This window comes from Vanacampus margaritifer, chromosome 4, assembly GCF_051991255.1.
Source record: "Vanacampus margaritifer isolate UIUO_Vmar chromosome 4, RoL_Vmar_1.0, whole genome shotgun sequence".
NCBI classification, from domain to species: Eukaryota; Metazoa; Chordata; class Actinopteri; order Syngnathiformes; family Syngnathidae; genus Vanacampus; species Vanacampus margaritifer.
The window spans coordinates 31,592,234-31,614,049 of NC_135435.1; the positions used below are offsets into that span (position 1 = coordinate 31,592,234).

The window sequence follows — 21,816 nt, forward strand, 5'->3', positions numbered from 1 at the left end:
TCAACACTCAAAGTCTTTGATTCAGACTTGACCCTCAAAGTCAAAGTTCCGCTCATTCATTGACTTGGTCTTGACTGTGCTTTAACTCACCAACCTCTCAAAGACATGTAACTGACTCAGGTTTGGTCTTGATGTTGTCTTAAGCCCTCAAGGTCTTGACTTGGCCTTTGTCTTGACTTTGTCTCAACCACTCAAAGTCCTGGTCTTGCCTCAGTCTCGGTCTTGACTGAGACTTCATCTTGACATCGTCTCAACCGCCCTCAGGGTCTTGGCCCAGTCCTGGTCTCAGTCGCAATGATTCATTCTTAACCTATGGGTCTAAATCCCCAAAAAGCTTGTTTTTAACACAGTCTCAACTCCTCCGGTTTGTCAGTCTCTGTGTCGTAGTTTGCTAAGCAACAAGTTAGTGCACCAGCTGGAAGTCAAGGGAATTTGAGACTCGTCAAAACTGTTGAACTGATGAACTCCAAGGTTTTCTTCTTTTCCGCTTGAAGTCAAATCAGAATAAATCATCTTCACTTTTTGGACTGAAATGCATGGCTCCATTTGGGTTCACAGAGCGGTCAACTGTATACTTACAGATGAGAGTGTGCATCACTTTATATATTTATTTTTTCTGCCTTTTGTGTCGGAATGTGATTCACACAACACATAGTTCATTGTTGACTTATGAGTCGCTTTGTTGTAAATTAAGTCTTGGGGGACTTCAGGCCATATAAAGTTGATTCTAATTTGCATCGCAGTTTCATGCGTTCCTAGATTTTTCCATTTATTTATCATAGTTCCTTAAAATGCTATTAACACCTACTGTATATTTCCCCGTTTCACTCATTCCAAATTTTCAGATGTTCTTTTTTTTTTTTTACATTCTGTTTTTTTCCTTTTGACGATTTTGGGACCATTTTTACTCAATTTTGCAAGTTTTCACAAATTATTTCAAATGTTTCCCTCATTATTGATCATTTCCACGAATCTTTTCACCCATTTCAGACAATTTTCACAACATTTCAATGTAATTTCTAGACCATTTTCAGTGTTTTTATTAAAATAATTTTGAACATTCATGTAGATTAATTCTTAAATTTTCCCCACAAATTCAACTTATTGTAACCATATTAGGCATACTTAAGACAATTTTTACATGACCGTTTCAATGTTTTTTTTCTAAATTTCTTTTACATTTTCATGAATCCTTAATTTATTCAAGGACAGTTATTTACACTTTTTTTTTTGACATTTATATTCTACCCTGCGACTGAGAACGCAATATTGAATAACGCTCCAAGAAATGTCTGGCGCTCCCAAAGGAGGCGAGCAGAAAGTGCGCTATTCGGTCTGGTAGGCCTCGGACCATTCAGATGTCTGCAAAAAAGATGGAATTCATACTTTCATACCTACTTTTTTGAGTCAAATAACCCAAGCAGCATTCAAAGGCCAGCGAGGTAAAAGCATGCCAGTCACAGGTTAGCACACCATGCTAAGCTAAGCAGAAAACAGGATCTGGGGCTCACATTTCAGGCTCTGGAGGCTCACAAAGGCCACCGTGTTCACTTTAGTCAAGCTTGAATTGTTCTGCTGGAGCAGCGAAAGGTAAAAGCAAACCTTGACAGTTACTTGGAAGTCGGAGCAGTCAGACTGCAAAATCCACTTCACCTTCCCAGGGCACTCAGAGGGGACGTGGATGGAGGATACAAAAAAAAGGACACTCTCCTGCTGGGCATGGCCTGACATGTTTCATTTCTTTTAATTTTCACTTACTTTAAATGTTTTTCACTGTTTAATTGTTGATAAAATAGGTTGCTATTGTTTACTATGTGAGTGGTAGTGTGATTGCTATGAGTTCATTGTGATAAAAAGCAAACAAAATACAAAAGACAAAATATGCATACACAACAAATCGGTCAGTGTTAAATTTCCAGTGTTCGATTTCAATGTTGTTTTGTTTGTGTTGTTTGTGTGCATTTATTTCACCTTGCTGTCCACGACGAGGTTACGTAGGCATCCCGTGAAGTGTTTGTGCTGAAGCTGAGGATAAATGTACGGAATATCTTCGTTGACTCCGCCCAGCTGCAACACTTGACTTGTGTTCAGGTATCTGCAAAGTTGACATTAACAGTGCTCAGCATATTATATACATGCACGTGGCCCAACTCACGAGTTTTTCACGTTTTATGTGGATGCTTGGTTGATTTTTTTTTTGTTTTGCTGCGTGAAGTTAAGAATACAAATGGAACTATGAAGGTATGAAAATGCCCTTTAATGAACGGTACAAACACAAATACAAAATGAGAAGAGTCACAAAGAGCTGCTGTAGGCCACAACTCATGCTCAGCCGCTCACACGCAAACTAACTGGCCAACCAGCCTCCAGCTACTGATGTCCCTCACAAGGCCACGCCCCTTAGTTATACATACAACTACTACAGCACATGGAGTGATTACGGTTTAAAAAATCTCTTTAAATCTTTCCATGACTTTTTCTTAAAAATGATTTTTATACACAGTGCTATTCATTATTATTATTATTATCAACCAAACGATTGAAGGCGTACCGGTCGGTGTTGGGCGTGGTGCCGGCGACTTCGCAGGACGAGTGGTCCTCGGTAGTTAGCCAACTTCCCAGACCTTCCGTTTCCATGACGGCCGCCCCCGAGCAGCGATCCAGGGTGAAGCGAACTTCCTGAAGGTCGGAATAAAAAATAAAAAAAAAGTCTGTATCGCGTAAATTGAGGTTTTAAAGTTGGGTTTCCAATCTGGATTTCAAAATATGGCCTCAAGGTTTTGCAGTAAGGACTCAAACTCGGGTTTGGTTTCCAAACAAGGGTTGGGCTTTTAAATCAGGATTCCAAGAAAATTAGGTGTTCAAATCAGAATTTAAAATTAGAGTTACAAGTAACAAGTTTTCAAATTAGGATTAAGATTTCTACAGGGCTTGGAACCGTGGTTAGGTTTTCCAATGAGGGTTTGGGGCCAGTGTTATGGTTTGAAAGTAGGGTTAAAATAGCGTTTAAGTGTTTAGGTTACAAAAGAAGGATTTGGCTTTCAAACAAGGCTTGGGTTTATAAATTAGGCTTTCAAGCCAAGAGTTCAGGTTTCAAAATTAAAGAGAGGGTTTTTGATTAGGGTTTGAAAATCAGGGCTAAAACCATGGTTAGGGCTTGAAGGGTTCATGTTTTAGGTTAAGGTATCAAGCCATCTTAAATGTGATTCTAAGAATAATCCGTATTAACCTATTATTTTTAATATTCATGTAAATGCTCATCATTCATAATAATGACTTGTTTGTATGGCCACTTAGTGTGTTCTCATTTGCATGAAGTAGCAAAGCAGGTTGGTGCAACAAAGCATCTGAACAAATACAAATGTTACAAAAGATTTTTTTTTTTTCTTAATCCACCTGCCATTCCTGAAGCGTAACCATGGCAACTGGAAACAGCCCGCAGCCTTTTAAACACTTGACATCCATGAACGACTCCACAACATACTGCAGTACATTAGCGTCTACTCCATACACGACCACAAAACGACAGACAGACTGACGGATATTTTTTTATTGACGAAAGATCTATATTTGAGCTGAGGTGTCTATTTTTCTCTCTGTAAAAATATAATTAGAGAGTCCTTCAATGGTGATCAGTGTTGTTTGTTTACTCAGAGAGGCACGGCCTGAGGTGGTGTCAATATGAACATAGACATTTTTTTTGTCTTGAATGGTCTAAAAGTCTAAATTAAATACACCACTTCTTTAAATAGGATTTTTTTTTTTGTCAAGTAATAGGAGTTTTTTCGGATGCAAAGCATTTGTTGGTGAGGAGGCCTTTATTAGATGTCCGTGTAAAGGTGCAGCTTTGCCGTTTCTATTCGTGGTGAGGCTTTTTTTTTTCTGGAGTAGGGAAAAACTAAGCATTTAATACCTCAAATAGGTATTAAGGTCTCGTCAATTACCGTATGAGGAGTTCATTTTAAGTTAGGTTTCTTAGAGGAGGCTTTTTTTTGGAGGAAGGGTGACGTGACGAGGGATCTACTTGAGAACAGGCATGTACTATCTTGTGAATGGAAAAGTCAATCAAACACTTTATTTCCTCAGGGTTGTTTGTTGTTTGCTTCCTCAACTGCCAAGTCAGGACCAGGTCTTTTATTGGAAGTAAGGTGTCTAAACAGACAAGCCCGAGTGCATCACTTTACACCCAGAAGAACTTGTCTGTGTATTATGAATTCATTTGTTTATTTCTCAACACAATCTCGTGGCTTCTCGTCCGTTATTTTGAATGAGGTGGCATTCATTTGAGGATCGGCATTCGTTATTTGCATGAATGAAAAACTAAATGTATATGAAGTGAACGTCTACTGTATTTGAGAGGAGGCCCGTATTTGACAAATGTGTCTGTCAGATTTGTTAAGCGTCTAATTGTTTTTTATGTGTACAATATTGGAAAGAGAAGGTATAATTGAAATGAGGCATTTATTATTTAAGGTGAGTAAGTAAGGTGATTATTGTAGACAAGTATTAATGGAGCTCATCCAGCTAGCGAAGTCGGTGGCGTCTGTGGAAAGGCTAACCAAATCAGGGACTTCCACTTTGTGGTGATGAACGGCTTTCAAAACTTCCTTTGATGATTTTAAGGGCTAGTCAAATGTCAACGTTTTCTTGCCAATTGACTACATTGAAGCAATTTGTAGTCAAAAAAGACAAATGACGTGAGAACATGTTTCTTGTGTTTAAAAGTAAAAGCCCAATTCGTTAAGTGTCGCCTGAGGTTACATTTTTGGTGCACTAATTAAGTCAAAGCTGTGCCCTGATTGGCTGCTGGGAGACGAGTTAAAAAAAAGAAAAAGGCCCTTCTGGGCTGCCTGAAAACATCAAAGGCAAAAAAAAAAAAAAAAAAACGTGAAAATGAGGCCATGCGGCGCGGCGTTCGTCCTCGGAGGTGAACAGCTGCTGGCGGTTCTCCTGTCACATGACTTGATTGGACGATAATTGAAATCTTCTCGGTTGGGAAGGTGACAGGAAGTTGCTATCGTGCGGGCAAACAACACCATTAAAAAAGGCTTTGAAGGGACCAAATAGTGGCCAAGGGCATTTTTCTTGTTGCCTATTTGAAGTCAGGCATCTATTTGATGAGAGGACATAGCACTGAGACGCGGAGGTCTTTAAAACTGAAGGCCACTATTTCAGGAAATGTTATAGATGAGGCATCAATTGAAGAGGTAGAAATTCTAATGGAAATTTAGAAAGTCAACCTTTTTTCATTTGAGGTAAGGTGTTCATTTACTCATGGCAAGGTGAATTTGCTTTTGAGTCTATTGGAGAAGTGGCTTTTATTTGTAGAAAGGCTTGTGTAAAGTTAGAGCCACAAACTTTTTTTCTTCTGACTCAGTAGGCGTCTGTTTGAGGTGAGGTGGTCATTTATGCGTAATTGGATGATGGCTAGGGGCATTCGTTTAGTCAAATACTCTGAATATTTGAAGTAAGGTGTCTATTGGAGAGGAGGATTTGCACATTCCTCCCATCACTTGCCTCGATTGGACGCTAATTGAATCCTCCCACGCTGGGAATGTGACGAGAGGTCGCTTTCACGTGGGGAGTAAGGCGATTAAAAACGCTTTTTGAAGGGCGACGTACCTGCAATGAGAGATTTGATGCTAATTATTTGTCACAAATTGATTCCAGCCAATGGGAGGCGTTGAAAACCGAAGTCGAGTAAAGAATACAGGTTGAATTTGAGCCAAAGATGACGATCTTTACTATCATGAGGGTCTCGAGCGCTCTTGAGGGGCTTTGGCTGTAATTATGTGGAGAAAGGCACCCCCCCACCACCACCCCCCCCCCCAGGTTGGAAGTTCTGCTCCGCTTGAATTTTACGTCGGACTCATCACTAAATTAAACATAATCCAAGGCAGCAATTGAATTGATAATTAAAACGTCAATTCATTCATTTAAATGTGAAATTAAATCATGCATAGAGTTAAACAGTTAGTAGTTACCTATTTAATGAAAACATCAGAATGTTTATTTTTTAGACACTTAATTATTATTATTATTTTGTTTTTTATTTAATGACTTATTCATTTAAATTATTTTTACTTTGTGGTATTTATTTAATTTGCTTTTTATTTGATTACATTTTGAATCTTTCATTCCTTTTTTATTTCATGTGATTTGTTTATTGTTGATATTTAGTCAAGGTATTTTTTATTTTATTAATATAGTATATTTTTTAATTATGACATTTATTTTTTTAAATATATTTTTTCATTATTTAAAGATTTTTTTTTTTTACTCTATTCAATGCTGTATTATGTAGTTATTTTTATGGAATTACATTTAATGGCAGTGTTTAATTATGGCATTTATATAACTATGACATATTTGGTAGTTAGTCTGCAAACTTGGAATTCAGGAGTCCCAAACAAACCTTTCCTTCCTCAACAGTTGCCAATCGATGTGTTTATGTTTTGTCTTGTTTTTTCTCCATCATATTTGATCAGCACACTTTGCTTTTGTCATTCGGGTCTCGAGCCTTTTGTCTCCTCTTTGAAAACATCAACACAGAAGACACACTTGATGTTTTAGTCAACAGAGATACCTTAAAAATACAAGCAACTTAAAGGCACCTCGTCTACAAAGTCAACAAGACTAGCTTAAAGATTTCTGATATTTTTCTTTTTCTACCTTTAATGAATAGTTCTTGCCGCTTTTAGTCTTTTGCATTGTAGGAAATTTCCTTGACTGCTTTGAAAGACATTGCGGGGACCAAAGAAGCGTCTCACTCAAGGACTCTTCAACACATTCAACAACTTTGACTCCATTAGAAAAATGAATATGGATTACCTAAGAAAACATGTCAAGTTCAACATCACTGATCTTATGCAAGTTGGAATTTTCCCACACAAAAAAACAATATATCATATGTTTAGTGAAAACTTTAGACTGGAAAAGCAAATTTTTAATGTTAGTAAAACTTGTCTGAGGCGTATAAGCAGGGCGGTGTGGAGGGAGGAGCTAGAAGTATAGATAATTATGTATTTGAGTTGTTGATAGGGCGGCTTATATTGTTGATGGAAATACTGAAAAGAGTGGACTAAGAATAGAACCCTGCAGGACACCTTTGACAAAAGACCCTCCATCCTCACTGACTGCATGTGCCCTGAGCAGCAACTGGAAAACCCGCAGACGCTTCTCTCGAGTCTGTTGAGCTGGTCCGGCGTTGCGAGGCCACCATGAAAACCACGTTGCTCCTCCTCCAATGTTTAACTTCATTTTGCACAATTAAAAGCACATAAGAACTCTGTAAATCCGTTTTCCCGATTTTATACTATCCTTCATCTTCTGTCACGTAAACATTCAAGTGTTTCACGACTTTGTCTTCTGACCGACCATCCGTACCAGAGAATGGAAAAGATTTCTGGGATTTCTGACGTGGCGACCCACCTTGCTGTTGCTGCGGACGTCCAGCCGATGCCAGCGCCTGTCAGCCACGTTGACGTTGCCAGGCAACTGTAAAACCACCGTGCCGGAGCCGTGGTTAATTTTCAGCGTGGGGGTCCCGTCGACGAGCTCTGAGTGGAGAAGGAGGGGGGGGGGGGGGCACATGTGGTCAGCTCCTTTCAAACGAGCACATTTGGAAAGCGCTGAGTAATAACGTGTGCGTGCAAACAACTCCCCCGTTTATCAAGGGAGATACATTTCCGACCCACATTTGAAAAAATCTGCAATATAGAAAGATCGTGTGCAAATATTTTTCAAATATCTTCTACATTTAGCACCTATTCTCACTCATGCTGTCAAGCAAGAGAGACTATCCTATGACATAAAAGTCAAAGCATGCTAGCTTCAAGCTGTTTATTTCTCAGTTCACTTAAAAATTGACAAATAAAACAAAGGAGAAATAAACACTGCATATTTAAAGAAAATGTTCATGCAAACCACATAATTTGGCCAAAGTCTAACTTTGTACTAACATATAATGTGAAATAAGGATCAGAATAAGGATATTTTTCACAGCAGCTAACGGAAATTAGCCTCAAAGTCAGCATAATCCTAAACCTTCAAACAACTTGCTACTTTAACACACACGGAGCAGCAACACCAAGTAATACTGACAGTCGTGTTCTTGCTGCTCTGTGAGAACAACCGCTATTACTAGAGATTAGTTGGTGACCTTCTCGGCTCTAGATTCTGACTACTACTACTACTACTAGTACTGTAAAAATGTTAAAAAAAAAAAAAAAAGATTGCAGGGGGTACGAATGGTGAATGCCAATATAGCGGAGGGAGACGAGGGGTACCAGGTGCTCCGTTTCCGGAAACCAAGACGTTGAACCAAACGTCCTCGTTCATCATAACCTTCCACTGATGTTTTCCAGCTGCGTGCAACTGAGACGCCGCTGTTTATTTTTCCTCCCGTCGAGCAGCATCACCGTTATTCTTTTCCACGCCGTCCGTGCTCCCGACTTACTCAAATGGGAAATTAAAAGTTAATGAAGTGTTGCAAACCTCGCCGCCGCCGGTGGTAGTAGTGGCAGTGGTGGGCTCGGCGCAGGAGGGGGAGACGGGGGGATGCGTGTTGGCCGGTAGCTAGATATATATATTAACAGGGGGGGGGGGGGGGTAGGCCCCAATGTCAGCACTAAATCTGATCATCTCGGGATGGTGGTGGAAGTTTTTGTTCAAAATTGCGATTTTGTGCAAGCATTTGGGAAAATATCATGGGGGTAAAGTTGAGTGGGAAGTTTGGTTGTTGGGTAAGTAGGTAGGAATTTAGGCTTGGTGGTTGGTTGGACACTTAGAAGAAGACAACGACTGCTAATACTCTCGTAGGTAGGTTAGTTGGTTGGTTGGGGAGTTTGGGTAGGCAAGTAGTTATGATCAGTCGTTTGGGTTCATAGTTGTTATATGTGGTTGGTTAGTTGGCCAGATTGTTGAGTTGATAACTAGACCACAAGTTAGTTGGTTGGTTGGTTGGTGGGTGGATGTCTAGTTAGGTAGTTATGGCTGCACGGCTGGGTTGATAAGTAAATAGGTGGATAGTTGAGTAGGTAATAAAAGGGTAGGTAGGTAGGGGGTTGGTTGGTTGGTTGGCTAGTTGGTCGAGTGAATGGTAGGTAGATAGACAAGTAGGTAGAGCTAAAGGTTGGTTGGTTACTTGGCTGGGTAGGTAGTTAGTTATGATCACTCAGTTGTCTTTATAGGTGCATGGGTACTTGTATGGTTAAAAAGGTAAGCAGTTGGTTGGCTGGCTAGTTTTTCAGCCAGTTTGGTAGATGGTTGGTTAATCGATCAGTTAGTAGGTGGGCGGAAAGGTTGGTTGATTGATTGGTCAGTTGGTGGATGGTGACTGGCTAGGTAGGTAATCACGGTAGGTCGTTAGGTTAGTACATAGAGAGGTAGGTAGGTAGTCAGTCGGTGGGTCAGGAAGATAGGTTCATCGGATTGGTAGACATTGCTTGCTTAAAATATATATTAGCTAAGTTTTGTTGTCATGAAAATGCAACACAATGAAAATCGTCTCTGTCTGTTCTGCTGGGTTCACCTGAACAACGATGGAAAAGCGTTAACATTTTTTTTTTTATTACATCTTATTTGCACAGATTTTTCCAGTTGAACGAGTCGAGAAGACTAACCTGAAACAAAGCATGAATCAAAGTACGCTAACCGCTTTTAACTGTGTTGCTTAACTTCTGACATTTCTTGCACCTGTTGCCTTTCTCCAAACACGCCAAAGATTCTTCACTCTCGTCTTTTCTGCCACTCGATGGCATCACTTTTATTAACGCCTTGGCCTCCAGTTGGCCTATCGCGACTTGAAAAGCTGCCAAAGCGCTCGTGGGGATCAATTAGAGGCCTCGCCGGCTGACTGAAGGGCTCTTCAACGCTGTTTCTTCACTCAGTTGATTCACCTTGACAACTTGTCCTTTCATAACACTCCACACCGACTCCAGCAGAAAGAGAACGAAAGAAAGACAGCGGAAGAGCGGTGGGCTAAATAGATTAGATCAGATTTTTCAATCAGACAGTTGGTGGCCGGCAGGTAAGACTTCTCCTCTGAGCGGACGTATGGGTGGTTGGGTGGTAGGAAGGTGGATAGGTGGTAGGTTGATCGACAGGTCAGTAGGTTGTTAGGGGTAGGTTAGTCGATTCATTGGTTGTTTGGTTGGGTTTGTACTGTACATGTACGATTGGATGGGTAAGTGGTTGGTCTGTTCATTGGTTATGTGAGTGGTTGGGTAGGTAGGCAGATTGGTCAATTGGTCGCTTAGTTAGGTGAGTTGGTGGTGGGTTGCGTAGGTAGGTAGCTCTGAAGTTGGTTAACAGAATGGATGGGTTGGTTGGTTGGTCATCCATTAGGTGGTTTGTTGGGTTATTCAGTGTGAGTTTGCGGAGTTTGAGGTATGTAGGTTGGTTAGGTGCTTGGCGGGCTACTGGGTGAGGATGGTAGGTATGTACAGAAAGAGTGTGAGCTTGTTGTTTTGTGAGTGTGTGTGTGTGTGGGTTTGTTACATGTTCCTAAATTTGGAAACTAAATCACCTGAAGATGGCAAAAAACATGCAGACTGCAGAGCAGCAAGCAATTCAAATGCTTCACAAACACTCCTACAAATACATATACAATATACGCACACAAACACACACCAAAAATCCTGAAACCCGTTTCTTAGGTTAATGGCGGATTACATTGAGCATAGGTGAGAATGTGAATGGTTGCCGATTGTTGTGCTATGCGCTTGGCTGGCAACCAGTTGTGGGTGTACGCCGCCTTTTCCCCCAAATCAGCTGGGAAAGGCTCCAGCTCACCTGTGACCCTAACCATGTTCAACGGTACAACAAATGGATGAAGTATTATTTATGTTTTTACATTTTAGTAAACACGAGACAAGACATTAGCAAGATAATTTAGTCTTCACCTTATGTTTATGTTGTTGTTAACAACAGAGGCCATTTATTTTCAATGAACCTCAAATACGAATTTTTGCACGCTTTAAAAAATACTTTAGTCTCCAGCAACGCCAACGTGCATTTCTGTAAATGTCAGAGACGCCTCAGCGAAACCTTTACGTTGAAACCAATTTAGTCGTCATTGAACCAGTTCAGGCCTCACGGTGTCCACAACCTCTCGCCTAAAGTCAGCTGGGATGGACTGCGGCACACCCATGATCCGGACAGACCTCATCAATCTATTTTTAAACATAAAAGAGAATTAGTCTTAACATTTTTTTCCACATCAAAAATGAATGAACGTCCATATTTTGTTGAACATCAATGACAGTTTCAATCTTTAAGGACTCTAACATTCATATTTTCATTAAACCTGTCCAGTGAACCTCAGGTATGCATTTTTGTAAAAACTGAAGACAATTTAGTCACAAACACTGTCATTCATGTCCGTATAGTTATTTTTTTGTTTAATCAGACAATTTAGTGTCTCCAACAAATGGAGCAAACGGTGGGGCTGTGGAAGTATGCCAAAGTTCCTGGAGTGAACCCAAGCAGATAGCTCAACTCTTTGAGCACATTTTCACATAAAGCCAAAGTGAATCAGTGAGTCTCCCCTTGCCTACATCAGTCAAAGATACCATTGTGGTTTTTTGTCCATCTTTCAGAAAAAAAAAAAAATCACAGTAGGCTATGTTCGCTGTAGCTGTGAGACACATTTTAATTGCCGCTATTTGGCCCCGGGTTGCAGCGACAAATTCTTTCGTAATTGTGGCCTCCCGACAAAGTCGCTTCCTGTGACAAAAGATCAAACCGACATTCCTGACAAATGTGACGAGAATGAATTCATAATGAAACCGCGGGGATTTAGACAAAGACATGAAGGAGCGTTGGCGTAATTCAAATGGGCGTCGCTCTCATGTCGATGCAAGTAAAAATAAAAAAAAAACAACATAAAGAGCTTGTTAAATCATGTGAATCGAGTGAATAATATGCGTGGAGTGCATATTTTGAAGAATGCCGCCGCTTATTTGACAAGAGCGAAGAAGTCGGCGGTGCGCATAACTATTCAAATTTTGATGCCAGTGCCTGCTCACTTTCGTGCTCTAGAGAAAACCACTAAAAGGCCACAGTTAGTGGTGGGAAAGTTATGGAATTGGGTGGGGGAGGTGGATTGATGGCAAGGTACCACATCCCTAGGTTTTGTATGTTGATTGGTTTGATGAGGTAGGAAGATAGGTAACAGAGGCAGGTTAGTTGGTTGGTTGCTAGGTTGACGGTTATGTAGTTAGGAAGGTAAGTAGGTAGGCAGGCAGGAAGGCTGCTTTGTTGGCTGGCTACTTGGTTGAGTAGTGAGATGTGTGGGTAGAGGAAAGAAGCAGGCACAACGGTATCGGTATACTGTACCCGAGGTAGGTAGCGGTCAGTCAGTCAGTTAGCACAATTAGCTCAGTAGGTATGCAGGTATGTGGTTGGTTGTTTAATTGGTTGGGAAGGAAGGTCGCTCGATATGTTAGTCAGTTTCTTATGCGGATTCATTTTTTGAGTTGGCACACGAGCAAAGCAAGATATTTATTGAGGCGCAGATGTGGATACAAAAGTGAACGTTACAGTCCACTTGCATTGGGGCAACAGCCCACCTCATCCAGCAGATGGAGGCAATACGAAGTCCTTTTTTAAGTTAGCCCAGCAGCAGAAAGCTCACCAATATCCCCATCTTGAGGCAGGTGTGCCTAATGTATTGTCCGCTGCTGACCTAAACGTGCGCTTGGCAGGACGGCGGGCGTTACCATGACAGCACATCCTGCCAAAAAGTGGGCCACCTCTGACTGTGGAGAATGAGGCTGGAAATAATGCATGAGTGAGAAAGAGGAGAAGAAGTGTGCCAGATGTTCTGAGGCCAGAAAGAAAACGACAACATGGAGTGGAGGCCTCATGACGATAGAAAACATAAAAAAACGAAACAAAAGCAGTAAAATGCTGGTCAAAATAAACAGATTGAAGGGAACATCCAGTGATCGAGCAAAAACAGCAGGACAGCTTAGCTCACTAGCAAGTATTATTCGGTCCTATTTACACGTGTACACACTACGCGCACACACACACTCCCAACCTGTCCACTCATCCACTCGCTCCTTATCCAACAACCGCGGGCCAGTTGCGCTTAGAGGACACGGACACACGACATCCAGTCTCGGTCCGCCAGGAGAGAAGAGATTACACTCGTAGAGCGGCAGAGTTGGTGCTGTGTGTGCACGCACACGCTTGTGCTTGGTAGGTGGGTTAGTCAGGCGGTTAGGTACGTTTTGGATGGGTGGTATATAAATGTGGCTGGTTGGGGAGGTAGGAATGTCAGTTAGTCAGTCATGTGTTGAAATAATTACTCTAGTTAGGTAGGTTGGCCAATCAATCAATCATTTAGTTAGTTAGTCAACATTAAAGTATGTACAACATAGTTTTAATGCAGCCTGAATCTTGTACTTGTGAGACTTTTAAGTCTGAGTTCTGCCCTGGAATGTGCACTCACATAATGACTTTATAATGGTCGTCTATTTTATTTATGACGCCTTCATGAGAGTACAAGACCTCCGTGTGTTTGATTAGCGAGTCACCAATGGAACATCAATCAATCCAAGATGGCCGCCTGACCTTCAATGGGACCATGACTAAATTTTTTTATGCTCCTTTAAGACATTCTGTTCAAAGGACGCAACTAGTAAGAAAGTCTGCCTTCTCTTCATTGTCATTTGAAGGCATCTCTTTTGTGAGCTTAATGAGGTCACGTTTGCGTTCACTGGTTTGTTTAGCCTCGCGTTGCGCCAGGCCAAAACAATCGCTTCCTTTTATTTGTAAATTTCTTTCATGTTTCCGTCATTTTAATTAATTTGAGGATCGAAGGGTTCAAATGATGCGGACGACTGCGAAGCTTTAGCCACAGCCTTCATTTATCTGGGAGAGTTTTCGGCTCTCCGAGGATTCGAATGACTTTGCCGACGGACGACCGCTTAGCTTCATTCAGAGCTTTTAATCTCTCATATTAATTGAATTTGCGAACACTCACTGCCATGAATGTTTATATTAGTCAACTAGAATCCAACCGTCTGCCACCAACATATTATACTGGTCAAGTATGTTTTTCAATGGGTAGGCTGGAAGAGGGTCTCGACCCGTCCACTTTGTCGGTGCGGTGGGTCAGCGTCTCTTATGGTATGTTCATGTATCATTTTGCCATCAAAACACTTTCTCAGTCTTGTTTTTATTGGTTCATAGTTTGAAGTGTCACATAAGTAAACTATAAAGCATATGAGGATCAAAGGTACTGCAAAAGCTAGACTTTTTCCTCCCCGACAAAAAGCTCAGTTTCTCTTTTGTATGGTCACAAACTGCTGTTTTGGGTTAATTAACAAATGTTTGACTGTTTGATTATTAAAGAACGCAAAAAAATCGATACCAAATCTGTCAGTCGAAAACAACAGGGCTTTGCTCAAGGACACGACAAATCAATTGGTTCTTGATGTGTGATAGAAAAAACATTCCTTCAAATTGACAACATTGATTTAATATTTCCAAATTACTACTCATCTATTAAGGGTGAGATCTTGTTCCAAATCATATTTAAGAATACAAGCACGCGTTTAAATGCAACCAAAAGGAGGCCCCATGTTATGCCGGGGAACCTTTTCCTATCAAAATGGCGGAGTGCACATTCCGGCTCTCTCTGTCCCGCCTCCAGTGTGGATCACCGAGGTGGATTCATTACATGTGGCAGGTGAACCTTGAAACAAGTTAATTAGAGCTCTAAATATGTAGCGGCCCACGCTAATTAGCACGCACGCGGCGACAAGTCAGCCATCGCCCTGCCACTGAGTAACCATTAACCCCGGTGGCCTCAGGAAACACACACACACGCACACACATTCTTATTAGAACAGTGCATTTGTTACAAGGCAGAATGTTCGGTGTATGCGTGCTTGCGTATGTGCGCGTGTGCGAAGTGAAAGAAGTGAAATGAGTGTCAGCTTAGCCAAAATGAAAAATCCTAATCCCCCGCTTGGTAGAGAGCGAAAGGGAATTAAAGCTCCAAAAATGAATTTAACGTCAAAGAACACGCTTTCATTTTCTGGGCTGAGCAGCAACGCAGAAGACCAGACTGATCTACTTTCATGTATTTCTACACTTTGGTTGCCGGTTTGAACACCACATTCTCAATTTGCTACAGTTACGCTTACCCGACAAAGCTTATTCTAAATTCCTTTATTGAATTTTTTTTCCCATCAGATATATATATATATATATATAAAAGCTATGATATACTATATATACAGTGACAATGTGGCCCACGATAATGATAATATATCTATGATATTCAATTTATTGTCCGAAATTTTCCCAGCGATATATCACAATATTCAGTATATGAGTGACAGCGATTGTGCTTTTCTTTGCCAATAGTGTCTAGACCAGTGGTGTCCAAACTCGGTCCTCGGGGGCCGGTAGTCCCGCAGGTTTTGGATATTTCTCTCCTCCAACACAGCTGAAGCTCATCAGCAAGCTCTACTAAGCCTGATAACAATCCTGTTGATTGAAACAGGTGCGTTGGAGCAGGGAAACCTCCAAAACCTGCAGGACTACCGGCCCCCGAGGACCGAGTTTGGACACCACTGGACTCTAGACAGCAGTTCTTCGCCATTGCTTCTGCCTACTTTACTTCCATTTAGGGCAGAGGTGGGCATCGAGGGCCGGAGTCCTGCAGGTTTTGCATGTTTCCCTTCTCCAACACAGCTGATATACGATCAGCTCATCAGCAAGCTCTGCATAAACCTGATAACGATCCTGTTGATTGGAATCAGCTTGTGTTGGAAGTGAGAAACCTCCAAAACCCTGCAGGACTCCGGCCCTCGAGGACCGAGCTTGCCCACCTCTGATTTAGGAGATTAGCGTCCCCACAAACAGGACAGGAGAGATTAAGTACTGACGGTGACAGCAAAGGATCACAAAAGTCACAGTTCGGATTGGATCACGGACTTGAGTCACAGATCGAATCGTTTTTGTCCATTAAATAATAATAATAATAATAAATCAACTCAAAATGTCTAATTTGGTCGTTTAGGCAATTACATTCTTATTTTTTACCTGTCCCATGTATAAAATAACAAGGTATTAATGGCTTAAAGTTGTTTTCCTAAAATCTAAACGTCAATATTTGACATTTTGAGTTGAATGTTGTTATTTATTGGAAAGGTGTTTTTTTAAATAAATGAAGACAAAGTTCTTTTTTTTTTTTATAATGAAAAAGACAAAGCGCAATTTAAGGCACATTCCCTTCCTTTAACCATGTAAGGGAATTACAAAGTAGCCTAGGCCCAGGGTATTGAAAAAAATCAAGAAAAAGTGAAGAAAGCAAGCCAGGTAGCTGCCACTCATTGTTGTTGCCAACCCTTTTTTGCACTTAAGGGCCACCGTACCAGCCAGGCACTAACGCTAGCACTAGCCACTAATGTTGGAGACTTGCGGCGTATCATACAATGACAACGTAATTAACTAACTTTCTTAGCATCCTAAATTAGCGACTTAATAGACTTCTGGGATGGCATTGTGATAATGTTGGTTGTTTCCAGCTGCTTTGACACGTCTGAATGACGGGGAAAATCCATGTGCTTTGCGTTGGTGTGCTATCATAGATTATCGATACTGCCTACACTACTAGTGTATCGATATATTTATTGCAACAGAGAGCACAACAATATATTGCAATATTGATTTTTATTATATATATATATATATATATATATATATATATATATATATATATATATATATATATATATATATATATATATATATATATATATACATATTTATTTAAATTGTATTATTTTAAGTATATTCCACATAGCTTTACGCAGATTTTGCATTTAACCGGATTAGTTTGATTCCTTGAGGATTCAAGTGTGTCTGTTCCACGCCAGCCTCCGTGTTCACGGCGCGTCGAAACAAACGAGCTGATTTTGCGCACAATGTCATGATACCGAGTGCCTACATTATCAATCATTCGGTGACCCAGATGTTTCCCAGCTGACCCCCCCCCCCCCCATCCCTCCTCTTGTGTCCTACCGAGGGCCATGAAGTCCTCGTGGTCCCAAGCCTGCAGCTGCGCCAGGGGCCCGCTGTAGAGCAGCAGGCCGTCGGGCACCTCGGTGATGAACTCCAGCGAGATGTGGCTCTCGAAGCACAGCGTCATGGGAGGGAACCAGGCGTAGCCTTTATCATGGAAACTGTGCTTGTTCTGCTGGCACTCGGGACCCTCCAACTGGGCCGGGCACTGGCACCTGGAAAGACAGGGGGGCGGATTAATCAAGTCTTTCAAGGAGCGCATTACAGAGTAGGTTTCTTTCATGGGTTTGCCAAACTTAGAGTTGTGTGACCTCAGTGTAATACCAAGTTTTGCCACAACATGCTTGGCAGCACTGAGTTCTACTGGAAGAAATGCAGCATAATCAAAAGAGAGGGAGAGAAAAATCACTAATAGTGCAAATAGCCGCCTGCGATTGTATGAATTGCTGTGTGTATTAAGCACTTTTTTTCTTTTTTCTTTTTAAAGGTTTATGACTACCATAATATCTATGCTAATTTCTTTTAGCCCGTCTATGATGTTTTACATGATATAATAGCATTTAGCTTGGGCCACCAGTCCATCATTTGTCTATTTGTTTTACTTTGGTTGACATTGACTCATGGCCACTTTCCAGTCCATTTTTTGTCTACACGTGCACCGACATTGACTGTCTATTGTTTGTTGACATGTGACCTGCCCAAGGTTATTATCGTTAGTGAAAACAAACAAAATACCTAAAACTAAAATGAAAAAAAAAAACATTTTCGTTAAAATATATATATATATTTTTTTTTTAAAGAAAGAAAAAAACGGAACCTACAGCTTACGTTAATAAAACTAAATAAAGGTAACTTATATAATTATAACGAGAATGTCCTTCGTTTTCTTCTTTGTCAATTCTTATCATACATGAGCTTTTAGGGTTCGTTTTAAAAGTATTTATTTTGGTATATTCGTACATCCTAGCAGCTAACAGTCGTGACAGAATTGTATATTACACAATACATCATTTACCTTGCACTTGACTCAATATAAAAAATAAATAAAATAAAACTAATACTAAAACTAACCAAATCTAAACCAAAATAAAGCATTTCGACAAAATAGAAAGAAAAAAACAGGACGATATAGATTTGTAGACATTTTTTTTTTTTGCCAAGATAAAAACCAACAAACTCATTCTACAAACCAATTTAAACTTAAAAAAAAAAGTCCAAATGAAATAAAATCTAAACTACAATGAAAAATCCAAACAATTATAGGCCGGGTATACTTTCATCTTATTCTCCAGCGGTTGTTAGCTTCTTCTTGACGCTTTCCATCATTTTTTTTGGTGTGAATTCTTTGAAGCATGACTTCTCTTGTCCGTCACACTCGCTTTTGCGCTTCCTTTCCCGTCCTTTTACCTCGTCCATAACTTTTCCCTCCAACCCGTCTTTGCAATTTTCTCCGTCCGCCGCTGACGTGCCGCGTCTCGTCTCTGACTTGACGAGCTCTCGTCGGCTTTTCTTCTTCTTCTTTTTCATTCTTCCTGCGCTCTGAGCAGCGGCGTTTACCTTTGACTGTGTGTAAAGTTCATCGCAGATGTCACGGAGCTGTCAGAATGCCGACTCATTCACCATTATTGTGAACTACAGGATTTGATAATGTTTTATTACAGACAACAAGACAACTATCTTTGTTTGTTTCCCATCTACTTTTTTGGGTCGTTTTTTCGTTTTGTTTCAATTTTTTATGGCTGGGAGATGTTCTTCCGAGGATGTTCTTGATTGAGGAGGTCTTTAAAATGTTAAAAAGTTATAAAAGCTTTTTTTCTTCAAGAAATAAAAATACTCCAAGAACTACATCAGCCACAAATAAGAAAGGAGAAAAAAATATATAATAATAATCAAGATAATAATAATAATAATAATAATAATAATAATAATAATAATAATAATAATAAAAGCAGGACAAGTTAAATGAATCAAATTTGTACCCTTTTTTTGCATTATATATTTTTGGCTATTTTGTTTTTTTTTAATGCGTGTGCTCACAATATTAAGAGAACAATCCACACAGTGCTCATCATTAATATAAAAAAGTAAAAGCAAAATACACGTATGTACATGTAAAGTATTAAAAAACATTTTGGGGAAAAAATGACTGTATATAATTCATAAAAAATATGCATGTGTAGACTAAAAGTAAAACATAATTTTCATCATATTCATACATCCGTCCCTTGCAAAATTCATGTCATCAACACCCCAAAACATGTTTTCAAATTAAAAACGGAAATAATTATAATGATGAAAGTAAATAAATCAAGGAACACAATCAAAATAAAACATGCAAATATAATTTTGGATTTGCCTGTATATTGTAAAAACGCTTAGAAATGCACACTATAGTTAAGCAACAATGACTAAATGTAAGCAGCATCCATGATGCGAGGGATTTAGCAACAATGTGGAAACAGATGAGGACCGTTAATTCAGTCGGTTTGTACGGATGACATTTTGTGTTTGAGTGCGCGTGTGTGTGTAATCCCGGGATTATCTGGGGTGGTCTTGATGTGGATGTCGTGCACGAGCAATCGCATCATCCCGCCCTCCTTTTTTAACCTTTTTCCAGCTGCTTCTAATTAAACCAAGCTGTGCACTCAAATTAACTTTTACCACCACATATGCTCAATGACTTGTGTGTGTGTGTGCGCGTATTAAAGTCTCCTGTGTGTTGCACATATTTTGTACACACAATGACAGAGATACAGTACACACAGCCAGACCGCTTACACTGTCGCTGGGGCTTAAATACTGGAGCTACAGAATCTATCTAGTGAACACTCATTGAAAACTTGACACATTTAACTGAGAATTGATTTAAAAAAAAAAATTAAAAAAATCTTAACATTGTCATTAAAAAGTTCTTTTTAAAAGACAGTTTTTTTGTCAGCAAGCCATGGAAAATGAAGAAAAAAGCGGAAAATTGTCGTATAAAAATTGGGGAAAATTGTATGAAGGAACACAAATTGTCATAATTGTCAAAAAGGGAAAATAAAAAGTGGTGCTCATTTAAAATTAAACGCTATAAATGCGTGAAAATCATCCCAAATGAATGAGGGGGAAAATCTGTGCTATTTTTTTAGTCACTGTGTCCAATTGTAAATGGAAATGTGTCACAAAAATCACAGAAAATTGTGAAAACCAAAGTGTAAAATGTTGGGGGGGAAATTAGAGGTCGTGCAAAATGATTAGAAAAAAACAGGCTAATAATAAATATTGTGAAATTTTCCAAATATTTTAGTATTAGCCCAAAGCCTTCAGGTTTCTGCTAGAATGGAAAGCAAAACGTCACAGAAAGTTCACTAGAACAACTGATTAGTTGGAGCTTTCGTTGAGACAGAGAGAATTGTGAACGGTTACAAATAACAGTCACTGTTAGCACAAAACTTTAACTTTATATACTATTTGAAATAGTGGCAGTTTTCCCCATTCCCAGTTACTGCATGAGATTAAACATGATTTGTTCATTTGAATCACAGCCCTGGTCTTAGTTATGAGGGTGTGCACACTTGTGCAACCACATTGTGTGTGTTGTGTGTTTTATTTTTCCTCAATTGAGTTATACAGATTATAGGTCACATTATGGTGGAAAAAGTTTTGGAACAATTCATCTTAGTCTGATTTTTGCATATCACAAACACCTGGCATTTGATCAGGGGTGTGTAGACTTATTATAAGCACTGACAATTGCCCCATCTTTTTTTTGTCACCCCATGTTGTTCTTGTGAGAGAGTTTGAATGAAATGAAAGACGACGGCGCAGCAATGTAGAAAATTATGTGCAGTGGTGTTGATGTTGTTGTTAGCGCTTCATTACGTTGCTACGCTAACTCTTCAATTCCAGCCGCAGTCAAACAAACGGAAAATGAAGCTTTTGTTTCACACTAATTACGGCAAATGTTCTCAAGCTCCCTACGCTAAACTAAACTAAACTGAACAAACCCCCCCAAAGATCTTTTACATGCAATTTGCCCGTCAACGGCGGAAAGTTGTTGGCCGCATTTTCTCATTTTTTTCCCCCCTCTAATGAGTGTTATGCAAATATGGATGAAGTTTAATTAAAAGAGAGATGTAATTACACTCAGCATACAGACGCAGCTGGAATGTTTTACTGGAACAAGCAACGTGATTAGGTTTCATTTTCTCCCTTTCATTGTTGCCTTTTTCTTGCTTGTGTGTGGACCGCAACACAGTCGGAAGATTTTATCCGTCGCATCTGCATTTTAGACAAAAGGGGGACACAGGTGTGTTGCCGTGTCATCCTTTGTATTGCAGAAATGCTTTCTTTTTCTTTTCTTTTTTTAGGGGTCCATACAGGATACAGGCAAGTTGGACTTTAGCGTTTGTGTTCCTTCAGTGTAGTACCAGGTTGTGCCACAACAGGCCTGAGTTCTACTGAAAGAGCAAGAAGAAGAAGAAGAAGACAAACAACTACATCCACTTTGTAATGTTTAGCGGAGATGCAGCGACAGTTTTGGCCGAAACCGAAAATGAGAAATGCATCATCATGCAATCATTGCATTTATTATAACAGGGATGTGATTTGACCAAAGTGAAATTATCTGAAAATTTAGCCGGGGGTCTGGGGGCCGCTGGCACCCAGCTAGGTCCAGGGCAGCGCCCTGGTGGGGGGACAAGGGGGGCTGTGGCCCCCCGGAGCTCATGGGTTTTCCGTGTTTTTAAGTACTTTCAATGCACTCACATGACAAAGAAATAGACAAAA

General features: G+C 40.1%; 1 protein-coding gene across 3 annotated transcripts in view; it reads right to left on the reverse strand.

Annotated features, from left to right (window-relative positions):
• The window catches only part of LOC144050810 (neural-cadherin), a 219,107-nt gene that overhangs the window by 27,736 nt on the left and 169,555 nt on the right, over positions 1–21,816 (reverse strand). For all 3 annotated transcript variants that reach the window (XM_077564419.1, XM_077564418.1, XM_077564421.1), the window contains exons 28-31: positions 17,047–17,261; positions 7,432–7,559; positions 2,552–2,679; positions 1,972–2,095 (exon numbers count right to left, since the gene is read on the reverse strand). In XM_077564419.1, the coding sequence (XP_077420545.1) occupies positions 1,972–2,095; positions 2,552–2,679; positions 7,432–7,559; positions 17,047–17,261 (595 nt within the window). The remainder of the gene's footprint in view (positions 1–1,971; positions 2,096–2,551; positions 2,680–7,431; positions 7,560–17,046; positions 17,262–21,816) is intronic.